General features: G+C 39.6%; 1 protein-coding gene across 3 annotated transcripts in view; it reads right to left on the reverse strand.

Moving 5' to 3' along the window:
- Positions 1-21,495, reverse strand: part of LOC106849090 (elongin-A-like) — a 59,095-nt gene extending 37,600 nt beyond the window's left edge. The window contains exons 1-12 of one of the 3 annotated variants that reach the window (XM_088162272.1): positions 20,904-20,999; positions 14,349-14,405; positions 12,566-12,678; positions 10,793-11,495; positions 9,302-9,401; positions 8,303-8,476; positions 7,663-7,760; positions 6,722-6,902; positions 6,267-6,390; positions 4,515-4,633; positions 4,257-4,395; positions 3,554-3,699 (exon numbers count right to left, since the gene is read on the reverse strand). In XM_088162272.1, coding sequence (XP_088018398.1) covers positions 4,334-4,395; positions 4,515-4,633; positions 6,267-6,390; positions 6,722-6,902; positions 7,663-7,760; positions 8,303-8,476; positions 9,302-9,401; positions 10,793-11,495; positions 12,566-12,678; positions 14,349-14,405; positions 20,904-20,984 — 1,812 coding nt within the window. In that variant the 5' untranslated portion in view covers positions 20,985-20,999 and the 3' untranslated portion in view covers positions 3,554-3,699; positions 4,257-4,333. Of the gene's footprint in view, positions 1-3,553; positions 3,700-4,256; positions 4,396-4,514; positions 4,634-6,266; positions 6,391-6,721; positions 6,903-7,662; positions 7,761-8,302; positions 8,477-9,301; positions 9,402-10,792; positions 11,496-12,565; positions 12,679-14,348; positions 14,406-20,903; positions 21,000-21,440 lie in introns of those variants that run through there. The other 2 variants (XM_088162274.1, XM_088162273.1) reach the window with 2 other exon arrangements.

Consider the following 21,495-nt stretch of genomic DNA (forward strand, 5'->3'; position numbering starts at 1 on the left):
GGGATTAGTCCATTCCTTTACACATTTGGAAATGCTTTTCATTTGCTATTTTGTTGTTTTAGATCCAAACTCTCTACAAATTATGTTTATCTTTTGAAAAGCCTGCAATTCTGTCTCTATAATGTGTGCTGTCACAGAGCCCCTTTTTTGCTAACATTTAGGGTTGAAGTTTTAAAACCAACCCAAGACATGTAATGAAAGGAATTCTGTACCACAGAATAAAACATAATTCAGCTCTGTGAAAAAGTTTAGAGAGGAAGAAGACACGATAGCTGCATAAGGATGCAACTCACATGTGCAAAACAGAACTGAATAAAGCACATTTCAAATGTTTACTAGAATTTGTAAGAGTGCAGGCAGATACATTGCACATGACTTCCATTAAGCAGGAAGAACAACCTGTTCTCCTTCTCATGTCAAGAAGCACAACTGCAGGTGTGATTCCATCCCTTTCCTGAAAGGTTTCACTGCTAAACAATGGTACCCAAAACTGAGCCCATTGAAAACCAAAGGCAAATGATCACATCAAGAAATGCTGAACCCAGTCCCTAGACTGGATCAAATATGATTGATCAGAAGAATCCAACACCATTCTTTTTCCCCTCCAACTGCTTCAGCAGATTGGAAAGGAAATGTTTTGGAGGCTGGAGGGAAGAACTGCTCATATGGAAAATAGTGAGAAAGAAAAAACAAATAGAAAAAAAATCCCTATACATTCGTCCTGTAAATAAACAAACCCAAGATCCTTTCTACCATGGTGGTGACCCAGGAGAGACTTGTTCCTCCACGGGCAGTAACTAGTTACAACTGCAGGAAATCCATCTTGATAAATTTCTCCTCTGTTCAATGGTGGGGCTGGCTGAAATAGGAGAAAGTAAGGTGTCTAACCAAGGCCTTCAATCACCCACTCAAAAAATCTCTCCTGTCTTAACAGGAAGGGCAGGGAAAGGAAATAAATAAAAGAATGAGGTAACTCTCACTGGGTGATTTAGGTTCTTTGTCAAGTGGTGTTCTGTTTGGTTGTTTTTTTCCCCCAAAAGCAGTATATAGAAGTCTTCTTATCTATCAGGGTATCAATATTTTTCACCACACTAAACCTGTTCACAGACATTTTGCCAAGCTTTCAGACGGCAAGATCTGCACTGTGTGAGGGGATTTCTTTTCCCTCTGTAACTACCAGAAATCCTCAGACATCCCCAGGTACCACACAGCCACTGGCATCATGCTCAGAGCTGTAACAACCTCCCTGCTCACAGGGATCCCAGCTGTGCCTTGCTTTAGCAGCAGCTCAGAGCCTGAACAGAAACAACTGACAACAGCATGCATAGGGCACTGCACTGATGTCTACAAATTCTTCCAGAAGGATCATGCCAAACCCTACAGCCCATTCTGGCCACGGTCCAAGACAAGCTAACATTTAAAGGCCTACAAGGTCCCCAGGAAGAGCTTAGCTCCTGGAATTCACAAGCCTTCTGAGCAGGGTCTCAAGATTGAACACTTCACCTCAAAACTGTTTTCATTCTCCTACCACAGGGACTGTTTAGATGGCAACATCATGCATCCTCCTTTTTTAAGTGGTAAAGCAGTCAGGCCAAGCTTTCTTCTTGGGCCCAGCCACTAACAGGATGGGAACGTTCCTGAATGCTATGAAACAAACATTGCTGGGAAATGGAAAGTGGTTTCTACGCTTGAAAGAAGAAAAAAGCTCAAGAAGAAAAGAAATATTATGCATTTGTGGTCTTTTCCACAACAGCAGGACGTTCCTTTTGTGCCCATATTTTTTTCCCATTACTTATTCAGTGTTCCAGAAATTACTATGGAAGTTGCTTATCACCTAGAGGGAAAAGCATTATGTTGCTGGGATAAAAGGCTCCAGAGATACTGCAGGAGGACCAGGAGCTGCAATTGGATTTTAGGGAACAGAACACCATCATACACTTGTAACATTCAGTCTTTCTGTGAAAATAGTCTCTTATCCAAGAAGGATCAGAGGTCTCCTCTGATGAGATGTGGTAGCCAACCTAGGAAATATGCAACAAAACCAACCAAACATCTTTCACCCATCCACCAGAAGGAAAGTCATTTGCCTCAGGCCAATATACTCCAATACCACGTGTACTCTTAGGTATGTCAGATGCCATGAACACATATCTAGCAATAGTTCCTCTATACTGGAGTAACTGTATACAGGGATGGAAGGCAGGAGACTGCAGAAGCATCTACATTAGTGTTCTACTTCAAATTAAAAGGGTATGCTTTTGAAGTCAGCTTTGAATTTGCCTCCATGACTGATTTGTAATGTATCATCAAGCAGTGTCAAAGCACAAAAACAAGATTCCTCACAAAGATGCATTCCCAGAGCAACCCAGCATACTGCAGCCTCAGGTAGGCACTAGTCCATAGGAACAGACCACAGTACAAGCAAAAGAAAAACCCTAGCTTAAAGTGTGCATAGTACCAACTACTTTACAATCTGATTCCATGAGCACCCTCTGCACATCTCTTACAAGACCTATATCTAGAGCCTTTGAAATGAAAGTGATAAGAAGAAATGAAAACCACCTAATCTTGAAGGCAAATTTGCCCTCCACATAACTCTGTTACCATTGTCAAGGATAGGAAAAGTTAGTGACAATCAACAATATAAGTCTACTAGTTAAAACTACTATTTATCCTTCAGACTCCAAAGTGGATATTCCTATCATCTATATCTATTCTGGATGGCTACAGCTGTGTTCTCAAATGCCAGAGCCAAACCAATGACTCTGTCTTTTCTTACACAAAAGGATACCACACTTGATAGAAACATTCATCTGAATTGAGCTTCTGCCATCAACTGATTAGCAGCAAGGAGTGGTACATTGATCATTCAGCCAGATTTGAATCTTGTAAAGAATGCTTCTGGGATGGACTGCTCGGGTATATATGACAGATGCTGCATTACCTCTCCTACAAGTTAACGTTTGTTTTGAGTCCAGAAACAGTGAAAGCTTCCTCCACGCTTTCCAGTTCAACATGCATGTTTTCAACTACCATTCTTTTTAGTGCAATTATAATGCATAGAGAAAAAACACAACACACCAGCACACCTGCTGACTTCAAATCCCTGTATAAACAGGGCATTTGCACAAGCTGTTATGTATGAGTGATCATGTTAAGGGCTGTAAAAGCCATTTTTTAGTAGCAGCATTTTTGTAATCTACCTGTAATGTCTAATATATAGGATGGTGAAGAAATTCACACATAAGGTGTTCTGAGTAAGGGACATCAACTCAAAGGTTTCATGACAACCTTACTCTGTGTTTCATGAGGAGTTCTAAGATGCCAAATCCTATCGAAGTACAAAGGAAGAAATACTTGCAACTACTGAGTGCAATTGATAGAGTTCCTCCATTCCTAAGCCATGGCTTCAAGGCAAACTCAGGCTTACAATTCATGCAAATGAACTGGTTTAGAAGAAACTACAGAGACATCTCATTTCTAAAGCTAAACCCATTCATAGACCAACCTCAAATTGCAGCAGTCCATAACTCTTGAAAGGACAGCTATCCAAGACCAAATAGCTTCTTTACTTTAGGACAACTGGCTGTGAGGTTGTGAGCTGGGTCTCTTCATGACAGAGCAGTAGATCAGAGTATAGTCCACGTTTTCTTTCATCTCCACACTCATATACAATCACAGAATTGAGTTGGAAAAGACCTTGAAGATAATCAATGTCCAGCTGTTAATCCAGCACTCTGATCCTCAAATGCCACATCTACACATCTTTTAAATATCTCTAGGGATGACAACGCAGCCACTTCCCAGGACAGCCTGTTCCAATGACAACTCTTTCAGTGAAGAAATTTTTCCTAATATCCAATCTAAACCTTCACTGGTGCAACTTGAGGCCATTTTCTCTTGTTCCATAACTTGGGAGGAGAGATCAACCCCCACCCATGTACAACCTCCTTTCAGGTACCTGTAGAGAACATTAAGGTCTTCCCTTCAGCCTCCTTTTCTCCAGACTAAACCACCCCTATTCCCTCAGCCATTCCTAACAAAACTCATGCCCCAGACCTTTCACCAGCTTAAACTGATAAACACATCACCTATAAAAGGTTCATATAATATGATTATTGTGTACTGACCTTATTTTAATTCAAGTAAGAAAGCAGCAGTATGAAAGGACTTGGAGGTTTCCATATTTATTGCTAATTATTCACTCATGCAATTTTTCAAGACTATTTTAACTGAAGCAAATTAACAGTGCTTACAGGAGCATTATTTTCATTCACTGTAGCATAATATACACGCAATCAGGTCAAATAAGCTTCAAATGCACAGCCTCATTTTATCGTTGTCCAACTCTACTCCTCAGTGCTTTCAAAGTTTTCTTCATGATTGGTGCTATTTCTTCATTAACAACAAAACAAAGAAATCAGTTAGGATTAGAGCTCTGAGCAACTTAAACTGGTATTATAGGTAGAAGGTTAAAACAATTAAATTGATCATCTTAGAAAAATGCCACTTACTTTTAGTAGGCTTCTTTCCATCTTGAATCATGACACCTGAGCTAGAACTTCTCCTGTTGCCAGCAAGTATCAGATTTGATGATGTATTATTTCTGTCTCTCATTTCTGGAATCCCTGTTCTTTTAAAACAAGCAAGCAAGTAAGAAAAAAGTTAGCATTAAATATCAAGCTAGTATTTGCTCTGGCTTATTTTGAAGAAAAAAAACCAAAACAGCCTGATTGGATACATTTAAGAGTTAATACATTTCAAAGTCATAGGATAACTCAGGCTAGAGGGGATCACACAGATTACCATCTTTACCATTTAAATTCTTGTACAAATGTTACATTTATAAAACTTCATGTCTCTTATTAGTCTTTAAAATTAAATGATCAGAGTTTGACAAATCAAAATGGCCAGCAACACCACTGTGATTTATACTGTCCTGTGCTCTAGTTTGCACCTAGTGTTTATTTTCCTCTTTGAACACAGCTGAACTGCTAACTAGTTCATTGACAGAAAATTATGGCAAATGTTTAAAAACAAAACCTCTGTGACTGACTAGCAAAAGGCACAATAACTAACTAAACATCATGTTGGAATCCTCAATCAACAGGACAAGGACTGAGGCAGATGCAGATACAGAGCCAGTCACTGAGGATTCTGCCAGCACTCAGTACTCACTCATCACAATGACTGAAAACAGCAGCCTCCTAAGGATCTGCATGTCTGCAAGCAAATCCTAGCAGGAGCTTTTAGCTCCTGCAAGACCAGCTTCTCAAGTGAGAATTTCAGCTCTACAAATTCTGCAGCTTAAAAAAACAGTAGGTCAAAGCAGTGAAGTTTAACTCACTGTGCCTAAACAAACCCTTTGGTTTTCAAGAAGGAAAACCAATTACCCTCTTACGGCTTCTTTCATGTCTCAGAAAAAAAAAATCATGCAAGGTTTGATCTACATCATTCAGCTACTAGTCCAGAGATTACTGGAGCACAAAGGACAGAGGTACTTGTATGCTACTGTACTTGAAGCACCTAAACTAGGAAGGCAGGCCTGTCACAATGCAGAATCAAACTTCCATAGAGCAGTTGAAAGCAAAAGTGCAACTCAAAGTGCCTTAAGCTACTGCCTTGGTGGGGGTCTATCTTCTCATTGGCAATAGCAACAGTATGGAAAGAACCTTCCAAATTTCACCAGCTAAAGGCACAGTAATGAAAATTTATCTGGTGTAAAAGATGAGTTTAAGAAAATTCTTACATCCAGACTGCCCTTTCTAACCCTTACTTACAACCACCTCGAGCACCAAGGCTGTTCAACTAAGCTTCTGAAGTTCACAGGGGAAAAAAAAGAAAAGTATGAAAAGTTCCTGAGGTTCATTCTGGTCAGCTGTATCACACCAGGCAGCTGACTGGGATTCTATCTAAGTAGGGGAACATGTGAGGCTACTAGGCAGGTTTATAGACCCAAAACATCAGCAGTGGAATTGCCCTAGGATGCCAAGCAGCTTTAGTGCAATCTGGAGAAAAGCAGCAGCGTCCACTTACACTCCAGCTGGGAGGGTGAATTCACTGGCACTTTTGAGAAATGTGCAATGACAATGCACACATGGCAGAGGTGTACACAAGACTTAAAAGGCATCTTTGTTTCTAGCTACTAGCCACTTCAAAAAAAGTAAAGTAAACAGAGTTATTTAGAACTTTAAAACTATTTTGCAAGCACGATTTTGAACTGACAAAGACACATTCAAATTAAAAGCATAGTACATAGCACTTACTTGCATGTCTCTGTGGGATGAAGCTGGATGACAGGTCCTGCTCTCCCATGGATTTCTTGGTGTCGGCAAATGTTCCTGGGTGGTTTTGCTGCACCAGTCACGTAAGTCATTTTTACTTGCCTGCCTAATATAGAAGTAAGGAGCAGAGGATACATAACTTTTCATGTCCTTTATGTCCAAAACTCTTTGCATTGCTGCTTAGAATCTTTAGTCCAACCAGTAAGGTAAGATTTGTGTAATGCATAATATTTGCAGGATACACCAACATATTGTATTAATGCATGTGTTTATTTTTTAAGTGAATTTTAATTTAAGAGTAACAGTGTTGATTCTTGATGATTTCTCCTGAAAGTATAGCATTGGCACTCACTGCAAACAAATCAATAAACCAAACATTATAAAGAACAGCAGAGAGATTGGGTTTTGTAAATGGAAGAGCTAACCACAGATTTTACCTTTTGGTTTCTCAGACTGAGCTGAAAGAATATTTTTTGTAAGGATCTTCAGTTTTTCTTCTCTCTGATTAAACAGTCTCCAGTACATTTCACGCCAAGACTCATATTCCAGAAGGCTCTCATTTTTAAAGTCTCTTTGGCAGTGTTTCTTCCACAAGGGGTCAGTCTCTTTTATAAACATCTAATTTGAACACAAGATATCTTATACCAGAGATTTAGAAATAACATTTTCAAGAGTACCTGTTCTCTGAGCCTACAGACACAACCCAAACTTGTGGTCGAAGAAGGTACAGAACAAATCCCACCACACGTGCTGACCCAGGTACCCACACTGTGGCAATACCATGCAGGGACACTGACCACAGCCTGGAAATCACACAGCTTCAAGCAGCAGAGCTGGAGTCAGTGAGCCATGATAACAGGCTAGACTTGTGTTCATAGCACAGGCTCAGGCCACTCTGGCTCTCAACTTGAAGCACACAGAGAAAAGGCTAACTTGCCCTACAAAGGACTGCAATGCCCAAGTGCATCATGCAGCTCGGGTCCTGACAGTGTAGATAAATCTACCACACACATGAAATCTCACCCCAGCTACTTCCTGACCGATACACTTTGCAGGCCTAATAGTTTGTAACTTGAACACAGTTGGTTCTGACTTTCCCAGCTATTTCAGTGGTAAATACTATGGTCATTTTGGTTTTATTTCTTTTTTTTTCTTATTTTCTTTCTTTCTTATTTTTAGAAACAGAAATACTCTTCTATATACACTGTCTTTCAGTTAGTCATCAGTAGTAATTCTCCTGAATGTTTTAAACTTGAGAAAGGGAGACTTGATAAGGGCAGCTGAATTCAAAGAAATCAGTATGCAAGACAGAAAAGCAGTGCAGCCCGTGGAGTTGTGGAACTCTGTAGTTCCCCACATTTAACAAGGCGGAATTTACCAGATTACTTTTCTCTATTCGAAACAACTGCTCTGGTGTGCAACGTGTTAGCACAGGCTCAAGAATTTCAAAAGGCACGCCTCCTGCTTCTTGTAGCACTACAAAAGAGGACAGTACTTTCAGTATCTCACTTATTTTACCCAATGGGTAACACCACTCAGTTTAAAAATAAAAAGTTAATTTTAGCAAGCACCAGCATAACATCCTATGTCAGGCTATGAAAATATTTATAAATCAGCAATTCCATACTGACTAGCAGTTATACTTGAGGATGGATAAAGCATCTTTGGATAGTCATTGCCCCGTCTTTACTGATATGCATCACTTCCTCCTCTGCCTATGCAAGGAAGAAAAGAATGTCTTGATCACAACAAACATGGGAGGAGGGGCAGAATTTTTAGTTTATCATTTATAAGACATTATTTTAAGTAAACTTGGATCTTTAAAAACTGTAAGCTTTCAAAACAAATCTACATTTTAGCACGGTTATCAATCCATTTCTGCAAGTGCCTTTCAACCTGCTCCAAGCCACCATTTGTAGGGAGGGCAATATATTTTAGTAGGCCAGTGGTTGGCATGGAGAAAAAAAAATCTCATATCCTAAGAGTCACAAGTGCTACAAATCCTCTGAAGTACTCACACTCAATATTGTTGTGAAGCATGCGGACACACTGCTCATACAGTGTAAGCATCTTCGAAAGGCAGACTGCCTTAGAGCCAGAGTAAACCTGCATTTTAGAGTTCAGTCTCTGTCCTGTGAATTCAACCATCTCACCGACTTGCTGGGGTGCTTCTGCAACAGCTGCCATGGACACTGCAAGCAAAACATCAGGCAGGTGTCACAATGCTTTAAACATTTCAGCTCTGAGACAAACATACATTACTTTCACTTACATATACAAGTATTTTCTTAATACAAAGTTACTGCATTACAGCATGGGACTCTTACATGTATTCCAAATTGCAAAAGTCCATCGACTATCATTTAAGTCCAAGACGTATACTGCAAGTGAGCTGCACCAACTCAAACCAGTCTTGCGTCATTTACCTCTAGACTGCATGAGTTGCATTCACACCTCGATTGCTCTGTTAACCATGTACAGAACCTTGCTAATCCTCCTGAGTTATCTTAGAGAAGCCAGAAGCTGCAATGTTTCACCAATTGCTGCAATGTAGCAGCAATGTTTCAAGATCCCAGTGGTAGGAAACCACTGAAACATTAGAAGAGCTGCTAGTGGAACCACCGGTACTTAACGTCACCTACCTATAAGGATGCTAGTGGTTCCTATGCCAAAGCTAGACTTAGTGTCTCATATTTGTTTTACCTAAGATAATTTCTGCTAAGGCTTTGCCTGTTCTAAGGTACAGACATGAGTAAAGACAAACGGAACCTGTAGAACTGCCACTTGATTTATGCCTTCTCTAAGTCTGAGGTAACCCTCCTCAGCAAGCCATAAGAAGGATGGCCTTATAACTCCCTTCAGCTTCAACATGATTTCTACAGATGAGAAACTGAGGCCTTTCTTTGCCATGGACTGATGAGCTAATACAGCTTATAGGAAAAGGAGATAAAACATTTCTACACAGAGCTGTAAAAACCTGCACTATTTCACATTCATCAGCCTTGTGTATTACTTACCTGTAAAGTCTGCAGCACACGAGGGAGATGATTCCGAGATGCCTGGCAGAGTTTTAGGTAGTGGAGTATTAAGAAGCTCTTGGAGGGATACTACTTTGGCCTGTGCATGGTCAAGGAAAGATTGCTTCAATATTATAAATTTGGGGTTAACCAGGCTTAAAATAAGCTACAATAAACCCCCAAACATTTATGCAAATCCCAAAATTAACTAGGATAACTAGAATTCTTGTTTTTCTACACTAAAATTTACTCACAGGATTACTTTTCAGTATATCCTTTCATATTCCACTTACCAAGACTATACCACAAAAGGAGCTTAGGGACATCTGCAATTAGCACGTAGAAAGATTAAAGAACAGAGTAGACATGCAGAGCTAATGGGCTTTCAGATAAATCACTATTGAGGCATGCAGTGAATGAGGCAAAACTGCATGACAAAAGCATAATTCTAAAAGACAAAAAACAGCTTTATACCTGGTCCTATCAAGTCTCCAAAATCACACTCAGTAAGCCATTTAGCCTAAAGCGTTCACAGCTAATCCTCTAAAAATGGATTTAAAGATGCAGGAGCCTGTTAAGTATGGGTTCCTACAAATGGATCTGGTGCAACATGTAAATTTGGTCTCAGGTATCCACCAATTGCAAGTCAGGCACTTACAGGCCAAAACTTGCATTCCCTGCACTTCATTTAAATATCTACAGTAACTTTTCACAACTGCTTGAATATCTGAGGTTTTCCTCAAAGAGTTTATGTTAGAGAATCATACATAAGCCTCTACATTAATATTTCTCCATCTAGGACAGAAGATACAACATTCAGATCACAGATCTTCCATACTCAAAAAAGCCTAAAGCTTTGATATCACAGTGAAGATATAAATCTGAAGATAACTCTGATTTTCAGTGCACAAAAAGTCTTCATTTAAAAGGTCTAATTAATACATATTTTTGCATGCACATTTTCTCAGAGGAGCTACTTAAGTTTTTTGCATTTCAAGGGACTAGGACACCTCAGATTAAGAATATGCACAATCTAGTTTTATATGCAATATTGTGGTTTATTTCAATGTATTTAAAGAATCCTCAGTTCCACTGCAAACTTGAACATTCACTATTAAAGAGCAACAGCATCTGACAAAGGAGTGTGTATACACAAAGAGATGCAGCAGCCACAAACTAGGATGGCCAAGAAAGAAAGAAGGTGGACATCTTTCCAAAAGGAACTGCCTTTGCATTTTGCAAGTCAAATGCAGATTAGTTGGCAAGGATCAAACACTATTGTATATTGAAAATAATGCTAAAAATGCAAGTAATTGAATTGCAAACTGTATCTCTTTTTCCCCCATTATTGCAATTATTGTCAATTGCAATGAAGCTGATACATCAGTCATGCAATCTGTTCCTTAAAATAAATACACATAAATTTCACTGAAATTAAAAGGCCAAGGCACTTGCTTGTCTGCAATTTATCTCAACTCTGTAGTGGTTTACCTTTTTACTGGGAGTTTCTGATTGACCACTCTCACATTTTTTTATGTCTTCAACTCTCTCTTTTGCTTGAGAAAGTTTTGAAGTCTTTTGTGGTAATGAGCTGCTTTTCTGTTCACTGCACTTTTTTGGCTGTGCACCTGTAGAACAAGCCTTTCTCTTTCTTTTGTTGGTAACCTCATCATATGTAAGATAAGATTCAAAAGACATAGTAGGGGGTTCAAATTCCTCATCACTAGATGATTTGGCTTGGTTTTTCATGACAAGATTTTGTTTTGGTTTCTTAATGCATTTAGGATTTCTCTGTTTGGAAGCATCCTTACTAGGCTTTTCCTTCAGGGGCAATAAGCCTTCATCAGCTGCAGAGGAATGCGGCTTTTCTGAAATTTTCTTGCTCTCTGTGGAGGTGCTCTCTTTGAACTCACTTTCTTTAGCCTGAGAACAGGTATCCTGGGGAGCATGCTTAGAACCACTGCTGCTCCATTCTTTATTATCACATTCTTTCAGAGACTCTGAATTTGTACTTTGATGGGTCTTTTCACTACCTATATGCTCCTTATTCAATTTTGTAGAAAGGGGAGCACTACTGGAACTTCTAAAGGCCAGTACAGATGTTTCAGGCTTCTCTGAAGGCTTAGTCTCCTTGGAAACAGAAGATTTTCTCTTACGTTTTTCCTTTTCATTATTTTTTCTTCCTCTGTGATCACTGCAATGATAAAAAAATCACATCTCATTCTGCAGCTGATGCTAAATTCTTACTTAACAATCTGCTTTTCCAATATTAGTAAAACTAAAAGCATAAAATCACACCATGTATCATAGTTTCACAAAACCCAGAACTTAGTTCTGCACTATGTTCTTATTCTTCCATTATCAGAAAAGAATCACAGAGCTCTTGGATTCAGCACTGCTAAATATTGAAACAAGAATTGACAGGAAAACAAGTGGGGAGTAGGGACATAACCCTTAGCAGGAAAACAAACCTGGCAGTATTATCTGCTGATAATGTGCTGGATACCACTTTTCACAAAGCTTCCCTACATGCCCTGTAACAAAGACATGGTGCTTGAAATAACTAGGAGACAAAAATTTACAACATGCTCTGAAGATGATACAGATTAACAAGTCAGCATTTATGATTTCCTTATCACAGGTTCTAGTATTTTACTTTCCTGTTGTTTGAACAACTTCAGATTTAAAATGCACTATTTAGTCAAACTATTCCTTCGGGTTTCCTGGCTCAACTGTCTGGAAATATTGGAACTCCAAAAAACATCTAAAGCAGAGTGGGCCTGGCCATGGCAGTGGTGGCTGCTCCAGTCTCAGAAGAAACTGCATCTCTTCACTGTGCCTCCTCCAATGTTGGAAGGCCCTCTCATTACACAAGAACATTACAAAAAAAGCCTTTATGCAACCACATCACTGGAGAGCTGCCTCATTTAACCACCACCTCTGCGAATAAAGAGCAAGTTTCCCAATTTCCTGAAGTGCAGAGCAGTGCCCATCATGGTTTAGTTCCGTTTGCACCAGCTGGGACCTAAGAACTTGTGCCAGTCACAAAAAGCAGCTGAAGGCAGAGTGCTGACTGGATACTTGACCAATAATAGTTTGATTGCTTTCTCCTATTTTACAACTGCATTCTCATTTCTTGCATTCAATTCACATTCCAATTCAATGTACATTTGTCACTCCAAACACCTTCCAAAGTTTCCAATCGGTGTTTTAAAACTACACTCCAGTATATAACTAACTTTAAGGAAAAAAGTTCACACCTACCTTTTACTTTCTGGACAAATAAGCTTTTTCCATTGTTTTAACAGGCTTTTAACTACATTCCCAGCAGTGGCATGTTCCCTAAAACTGTTAACTGTTTTGTCTATGCCAGTTTCCTGTTGAAGATAGCACAAGAAAGACAGGCAGAATAAATCACAACTCTCATCCCAAATAAAACCTCCTCTAAAATTGCTACGAAGGAGTATTAGCCTAGTATTCAGGGAAGTCCTATGGCAGCCAAAGAATAAATTCCCTCTTTAGATTCCAAACAAAATTGAAGGAGGTAGTTATTTATAACCAAATATGGGCGGGAAAATGCAGGCTTAATTCATAAAACTAAGATAAGTAATTTTCCTCCATTAAATGTACATATTTCAGGAATTTCATTTCTCTCAAATGCTTAAGCCCAGCAAACACATCAATTCAAATATCCTTTAGGCTTATAAAGTTCATTTGAGCATATCAGAGAGCATATATGTTAGCATGGTGTAATATAAAATGCTTTTCAACCAGTAGTAACAAGGTTGAAGAGTCAGAGCAGCAGTTGTTTTCACAATATCAGTGTGTCTTCAAGTCTCACTCTAGTGCATTTTGTTTAAGCAAAAATATCTTGCAGACTTTGAGTGTTTGTAGAATCACAGGTGATTTTAATCCTGTATTATCAGTAAGCATCTCTGATTCACAAACCCCTACTTTTAAGATGCATGCAAAATATGGAATTCACTAGGTTCACTGCAACCTGTCAAAGCTCTTGCTAACTAGTGAAATTATGCTCCTGTGAAGTCTGAGCTATACACGTTACTGCCACATAATCAGCTCAGCCTCTAGAAAGGGCTTCCTTACATTCACTTCAAGTATATTTAGCTCATATATAATTTAAGCAACCTGGTAAGTCAGTTATTGCAAACAGATGGAAGAAATCTGGTGGGACTACTTCATAAAGCTATTTATGTTCTTCAAATGCATTAAAAATATGTGGAGCCCTCCACTGTAAGGTATCACTTTCCTCTATTTGACTTGAAGGCTTCCATCAAAGTCTGTCCCATTATAAAGCATGCAAAATTTCTGTGAACATGAATCATCTGCAACTAAACATTTTAAACAACTAATTGCAATATGAGATTATGTGTTTTTATTGGAAAACAAAATAAATATTGCTTCATTTCAGTAGAAGTCTGTCTGTGTCTAGGCAGGCAAATGCCTTTACCTGAATAGACCATCCAAATATCTTGGCAACCGTATTTTTCTTCTTACTCTTCAAACAAAACCTATTTTTCTTCTTTTCAAAATACAGACACATTGCTTACAATAGCTGGAAGCTTCACAGACCATTGTGAGAATATCTAATATAGAATTTGATAGGATGCAGCTTGGAGGAGGATAAAAGTCACAGGAATAATTATTTGGGATTCCTGCTCTTTAAATGAAAGAAATTAACTTTGAGCTGCTAATGAGAGATAGAAGAGTTAGACAATTGACCTAAAGAATGGTTCACCCATATTTGCTTTAAGCATTGATTGAAGGCAGTTTTACGTGAAAATAAGCCAACCTGATTAGCAAAGTGTCCTCGACATGCTCAGTTTCCTGCTCAGTACTACCATTGTTGACATAATACTGCATTTATCAAGTTGGATGACCAGCTTTTGGAAAATGAATCTAACCAAATAGGATACAAGTTCAAAATTATAAAATGCAACATATTTACCACTTCTACAAATACATACTCTTGACATTTACAAAGTAATTCACTATAGAAGAGTTTAATGTATTATTATTGATCACTTACCTCTAAAATATCCAGCGATAAATCCAAACCTTGTAGTACTTTAAGTGTTTTTATAATCTGGAAGGAAACATTAGATTTATTGTTTTAAACAAATACTTGGAAATCTTTCTCTGTTCTTCTCATCCTCATTCACATGCTTCATCCAAAAATACACAATAGTTAAGAGGATTAAAAGGGTTAAAAGGAACATCCAGTAACTCCTGGAAAACGTAAGCACTCGTTTACTGCACATCAGGGCAGTGTTTGCAGTCTGTACTGTGAACCAGTACACTCCTGCCAACTCCTCAATTTCAGTAACAGAAAATCCAGTACATAGTTTGAATTTACTGCTACAGAGATTACAGTAAAAATCAATAACACACTAGTAGAGGCTACATATATATATGACTACTCATCCTGCAGCAGTGGCCCTCATTTGCCACAGAACCAGTACAAAAGCTGCATTATGCAAAGTCACCAAGCAAAAATTAGCAAGCCTGACAGTCAGCAGCACTACTTCATCAATCCAGGCCAAGAAAGGACAATAGAGCTGGTGTGAGCCCAGACTGCACAAAATAAGGTTTTGAAAACATAACTGCAACTTGAATTCTAACAAAACAAGCTCGAGCTAGAACTGTTTTCTTTTGCACTGTCAAAGCTTACACCTGTTATAAAACTCGACACTTCCATAAAAGCAGGAAAGATTTTTCCACATACAAAATGCTCATCTTCTTATGAGAAGTGTTTTAATAACAAAGTATACATTTCAACAGCAATAGAACCCAATTTATTTGGCAATGGGTATATATCACCCCAGAGTCATGCAGCTAATCATACACAGCAAATTTGTCATCGTTTAAGAACAGCACTCTCCAATTTAGTGCTGCCACTAAAACATTCCCAACCACACACATGAAGCTATGTTATAGAGACAACAGAATTAATGTACAACTGAAATAGCAGCATTTCAGAGGGCTTTCACAAATCCTGAAATACCAGTCAAGTGTTTCAGATCATTGACACTTCTCGGTGTAACAGCAGGAACACAAAACACGCTACCCAGAAATCTTCTGACAACAATAACAGCTGTATTGACTTAAATAACCAATGAACTGTCATTTATTATATTAGATACTGCTTCTGAAATGACATTACAGGAGGTGGAAGAGGTACTAAAAATTAGCAGCAAGCTCAAGGAAACAATTTACAAAATAGACTCCAGGGATATATTGCTCTACTGTTGCTCTAAGTTTCATTGTTCCTATAATGCATTAGAGTAGTGGAATCCCACACTTGACACTGATTTTCATTGTTTTCAGTGGGCTCTATCTACACTCCTGGCTTATAGTTCTTCTGTAAATCATCCACCCTGAAACAGTGCTTCCAAGTCTAGACAAGCACAGAAGAAATGCTTCACAGCCTGGGAAAATGTGAGAGAAGGTAAGATATACAGCAAGGACCAGAGATAACAAATCAAATCTCTCCCAAAAAGTTCAGCTAGCTACAAAATGGCTAAAACAAAAACAGCTTCCTCACCAAGATTTCAGAACCAGCACAAAAGCCAGATGAAGTTCTGCTTATTTGAAAATAAGGCACTCCCCCAAGAAAAACAGCAATTGCTCACAATGTTAACATAGTTTCTAATGCATGAGATTATTACTGTCAAGTTAGTTCACTTTTATTTAATTAGAAGAACATACATCCTCATTGATTTAATTTATTTTTCAATGTAAAAGGAAGTAACCCACTGCTGATGCATTATATTGTGATATTTAACATGCCTAGATAATCAAGCAGTGCAAACCTCTGGGAATAAATCCCATTTATTTTGCGAGAGACAAAACTATTTTTGGAAGAATACTAACGGATGTTTTCATCAAGATACAGAGAATAGGGGTTTTGAATAGTTCCTCTTGATAGATTTTGGACTAAGTTAACTCATAAAGTCAAGTTTACTCCAGAAGAAAAAAATTCAGGAAGCAGGCAATTACTATTCATACAATTTCAAACCAACAGGCTAAATTACAAAAGTATCTAGATAACAAGCATGTTCAAAAGCAGTCAACACATTTTAGTGAAAAACAAAACTTTCAAAGTTTTCTAAACTACAGACCACACTGCTCATTTGAAATGTATATCACACTTGGAAAATTAAGACAAATAACAGTTTCATCTTTTAAAAATAGGAAAAAAATTGATCAGACACACTGATAAGGTTTTTAGAAGTGATACCAACCACTTATAAGCAGGGAACAGCTCATGCTGCAGGGGAATCAGCAGCTCTGCATACACAGGACGAGTACAAGACTCCATTCTGTAACTCAACAAAGTAAATGGCCACATCCAGCCTCCCAGGAGGAATCACACATCTCCAGGTTCTTGGGATTTAGAACCAAACTTGATTACAGACACAATCAGAAAATAAGCAAATATAATTTGTGGCAAGCATCTGTAGCAGCAGAGAAACTTTATATTTATCCTGTTTGCTAGAGATTTCTGATTACCAAAGACAAAGCACAAATACCAAGCTCCAGTATCCATTGGGCTTTGAAGAAAGGTGTACTGTTAAGCACAAGACACAGTAAAGTCTGTCACCAAAACCAGATCTTGCTAGAAACACAAATTTTGTTGTCACGATACCTATGTTAGTATACCATTATAATTATTGCATAAAATAAGGCAAAATGATAAAGTCTGTTCTGAGCAGGACTTCAAAAACAAAACAAAGACTAACTACTGAAGGATCTTTCTCTAACCATTTCTTTCACCATAGCATTTGTGGCCTATCTGGCTCTTATCAAACTGGACTGGATCTGGTAATTTCTTTATAGAAGACCTTCCATACACACACAATACATATGCTACCCCCCACTGGTTTTCAGACTATTTTACCTCATATACCACTACCAGCTATATCCTCATGGAAAAACTTTATCAACTTTAAAAAAGACTGCCAAATTCATTAAAAAATTTTGAAGAAAAGTCACCTTCATATACAATTCCTAGACTAGTCTACATAATTCCTAAATACTGATATATAAAGAATGATCAAAACCCTTTAGAACTGGGGTTTTTTCCATAAAATACATTCCAAGAAAAAACAAGACCTAGGTCTTCATGCAATATAAACAGGCAAAGGCTTTTGCACAAACTGAAAGCTGGCACCCACAGAGTGGTGTGAGACAAAAGCAAAGATGACAGTAGGAACAAAGGCAAGTAGAGATGCAGGGAAGAAGAGAAAGGCTGGAATTTGGAAAGCAGAGACCAGTGGTAGCGAGCAATGGGAAAAAAGCATGTAAGCAAACAATCTTCCACAGCCAAAACTGAAAGCAAAGTGGTAACAACGGCTGCCAGGTGCACTGGGTTTGGTCATTTCCCACTATACCAGTGTTGCTCCATCGTCCTTTAAACAAGTGTTGTACAGTCTCCTCTTATTTTCCTGTCCAAGCCTGGAACCTCAGGAAGGATGGAACCCATTAAAAGGTTCCCAGACCATCTGTCCTCAGGGGACTGACAACATTTCTCCACAGTAACTCCTGTTTTCTCTCCTTCCTTGCTCAATAGCTGCATTTCTCTATCATTCTTTAGCTTTTTTCTCTTCTATAGCAAATCCCATGAAATTCTATCAAGTCAATAACTTCCAGCTGAGCTAGAAAACTCATTTGAAAGAGCACCAGGACTTTGAGGAAAACACCTTAGAAAAACCCAACTCTGTCCCAAGCAAATAATCCCTATGCCCTCAGCTAACAAAAAACCCAAACAAAACAAAAAAAAACCCAAACAAAACAGTTAACCTAAAACAATTACCTAGTTTTTTTTTCCAGCTACTCAATCTAATGATCTGTTAATTACACTAAAGGAGATCATCTCATTACACTAAAAGAGATCATCATAAAGGAGATGATCATTCAGATCATCTTACACAACACAGAAATAAATGGAAATACTAACCACACACTTTACCTTGGCTCTTTAGTTTCATTAAGTTATGCTAGCCAGAGCTACAGCCATTCTCTGGCTACCTTATTATCTTTCCAGCTTGGCCAGTGTTGTTTTTTAAAAAAATCCTCAGACCAGGACATAATATTCCTGTAATTGTCCCTCTAATGCTATATAGCAATAATAACATAACCCTGCTAAGCTACCCAGAGGTAGCATTTACTCTATAAGCCACAGCACTCTACTGCAATTTCATGCTCAACTGGTAATACATCAGAACTCCAAATCATTTTCTGAGTCAATGCTTTCCAAAATACAGTCTCCTATCCTGAGTGACCTATATTCATAGCTCCTAGCTGTGACTTTCCACTGAGCCATGGCAAAACATGTGTTGCTCAAATGAATGTAGCATACCACATGATCAAACTTGGTTTCTAGAAGGAACTCTCTTCATTTGATACAAATTACTTCAGTATGTGAAGCATTTCCCTACAATGCTTGCTGTCTTCTAAATTAAGGAAGATTTCAGTAGCATCAAGTCATAAAAAGATGCATAATCACCTTCCTACCCCCCAAAAAAACCACCACAAACCCATAACCCAACATTGCTTCCTGATGAGGTCTGGCACTTATTTTTGGCAAGCGCAACTGAAATCAGTTTTATGTATTATATCGGGCTGGTGACACTGCTACTCTAATCAACATCATACAGAAGCAAGTCAAATGCTTTGAAGCTTGCATGTATTTATGACAATGAGCGTCAGCCAAATACAAATTGAGATAAATTTGGCAGAACATATCTATGTAACATCTCACTGAGTGGTATGGATCATGGCACCAACCTTTAATTATACATCAGTTCCATCTTAACATCATGCAGTTGCTCAGTGTGTTCCTTTTTGATCAATGCCAACGAAGACCATTTTACTGGCCTTTTACACAGTAGCACAGTACTTTTTTGTTGTACCTTCCCTAGAACCATAAGCACCATTCAATACCTGTTCTTTCCTTTGTCAATTCTCTGAAAACCAGTAGGTAGCTATCAAACCTCACACATTAAGAAGCTTTTGAAATGGACAATTGATGTTCTGCATGGTTATCAAAAACTTTTGAGGAATATTAAAAAGTCCAAAGACAAATATTATTCTCAGTATGGAACAGAAGTATTTGACAACAACAACGCTTACCTACATATACATCTGTAATATTGACTCGTAATTCTTTTCAAACATTTCTAGAACTCTCCTCTTTGCCTATAAAGATACTAACCACATAATTTCTCTTATTAGATTCAACTTCTGTTAGGAGTACCTTTCATGACTGCCAATTTACAGCTATCAGTTTCTCACTTTCTCTGCCCCTCCTTTGGCCCTATTACACATAAATACTTCTATTTCACTAGACAGTTTTACCAGGGACAGAAGTGCTACAGCACCACCATTAGCTCCATTTTATGCAGCACCTACTTGCAGCTATGCTACATAAAAACATTCTATCTCCTCCCTTATCGAAGAAAGTCAGCCAGAGTTGTTCTCATTTTTCACTTTAGTAGAATGCTTTGAAACTTACTGGTTTGAGATCACTTAAAACTAATTACCTCTAGAATAGTTTCTTTTCTTCTCCTTTGCTACCTCTTGTTCAAATAGCGTATCCACACTAATCCCAAGTACAAATTCAGACTCTGTAATAGCTGATCATTTCTGTAGCACAGGAAGAGATCTTAGGTTCATTGAACTGTAAATTAAAACTTCCAAAGAAGCACCTGCACAGATATTTGCATTTTAGACAAATATTGTCTGCATCACAAGCATTCAAGAAGAGAAACCATTATTGAATTTTAAAATCAGTATTTCTTCTATATGCACACATACATACTTTGAAAACACAGTGCAGACATGAGTAACAGCTAAGCTTTTCATCAACTACTAAATACAGTGCCATTTTTACTGCTGCCCTCTGCCTCCAACCACAAACTTATATCAAGTTTTAATGCCTTTGAAACCCATAAAGGTGAAAGTGTCCTGTATTTTCAAAGCAAATACAATCCTCCTAAAAAAGAAATCAAAGAAAAAACCGCATCACTGTTTTGAATACACCTTCTTCAGTCAAATATAATTTATTTCGTAAAACACTGAGACCAATTTGGCATATGCTACTTTGCTTTCATTTCCTCGGGAGTGCCGGCTGCTGCTCAGAGAGCGGGGAGTGCCTTAGTCCCTCTGTCCCACAGCCCCGGGGGATGTCCCCTCGGCTCCCACAGCCCCGGGGGATGTCCCCTCTGTGCCTTGGTCCCCCTGTCCCACAGTCTCGGGGTGTCCTCTCTGCGCCTCCAGTGCCCGGCGCAGCCACAGCATCTGCTCTGACCGCACTCCCCACTCATCTCTGCCTGCTTCAGGTGTCCCTTAGCTACTCCTCGCAGCTACTGAGCAGCCTGGCCACCCTACAGGGGTTGTTTTAGAAGAACAGCTTAGTCCTTCTTGAACCAGAAGAACAACAAGGCAGGGCGTGACAGCCCCCGCTGCTCTTTGATGTGTGCCGCAAAAACCAAGCAGAGGCACTAATTTCACACAGAAAAACTCTTATGAGTACAGAAAGAACAGCCCAGCAGCGGCCCCGCTCGGCCGCCGAGCCGGCTACCTCGGCAGGCTCCCGCGCACAGCGCAGCCTCTCCTGCAGCTCCAGCACCCTGCGCGCACCGCTCCGCCCTTTCTCCGCCATGGCACCGCCAGCACCACCGCTCCGCCCCTTCTCCGCCATGGCACCACCGGTACCGGCACCGCCGCTCCGCCCCTTCTCAGCCTCGGCACCGCCACCGGGGCTGCCCCGCCGCCGCCGCTCCGCATTTTTGTATCCGCGCCCGCTCCGCCATTGGCCGTTCGTCCCGGCCGGGCTGGTCGTTCGCTGCCCAGCTACCAGCAATAGTAGCGCGGACTGGATGCTTTTCTCTGCCCCGCTGGAGTCCATTCGAACGCTCACTGCGGTACCGAGCCAGCACAGCGAAGCTGTGGTGAGCCCGTGGAGCTGGGGCAGGGAGCGGCTTGCCCAGGGAACGCCGCGGCCCGCGCTGTGCCCCTGCCAGGGCCATCGGGGCGGCCGTGCCAGCCTCGGGAGCGGCCCCGGGCGGCAGCTGGGACACGGACAGTGTCACTTGCTGGTGAACATCTGTCCTGTTACCTGCAGTAACCCCGAGGCCTGTGGCATCCCTGGTGACTGTGCGTGGCAGCGAGGC

The sequence above is a fragment of the Sturnus vulgaris genome, chromosome 3, assembly GCF_052056855.1.
Source record: "Sturnus vulgaris isolate bStuVul1 chromosome 3, bStuVul1.hap1, whole genome shotgun sequence".
NCBI lineage: Eukaryota > Metazoa > Chordata > Aves > Passeriformes > Sturnidae > Sturnus > Sturnus vulgaris.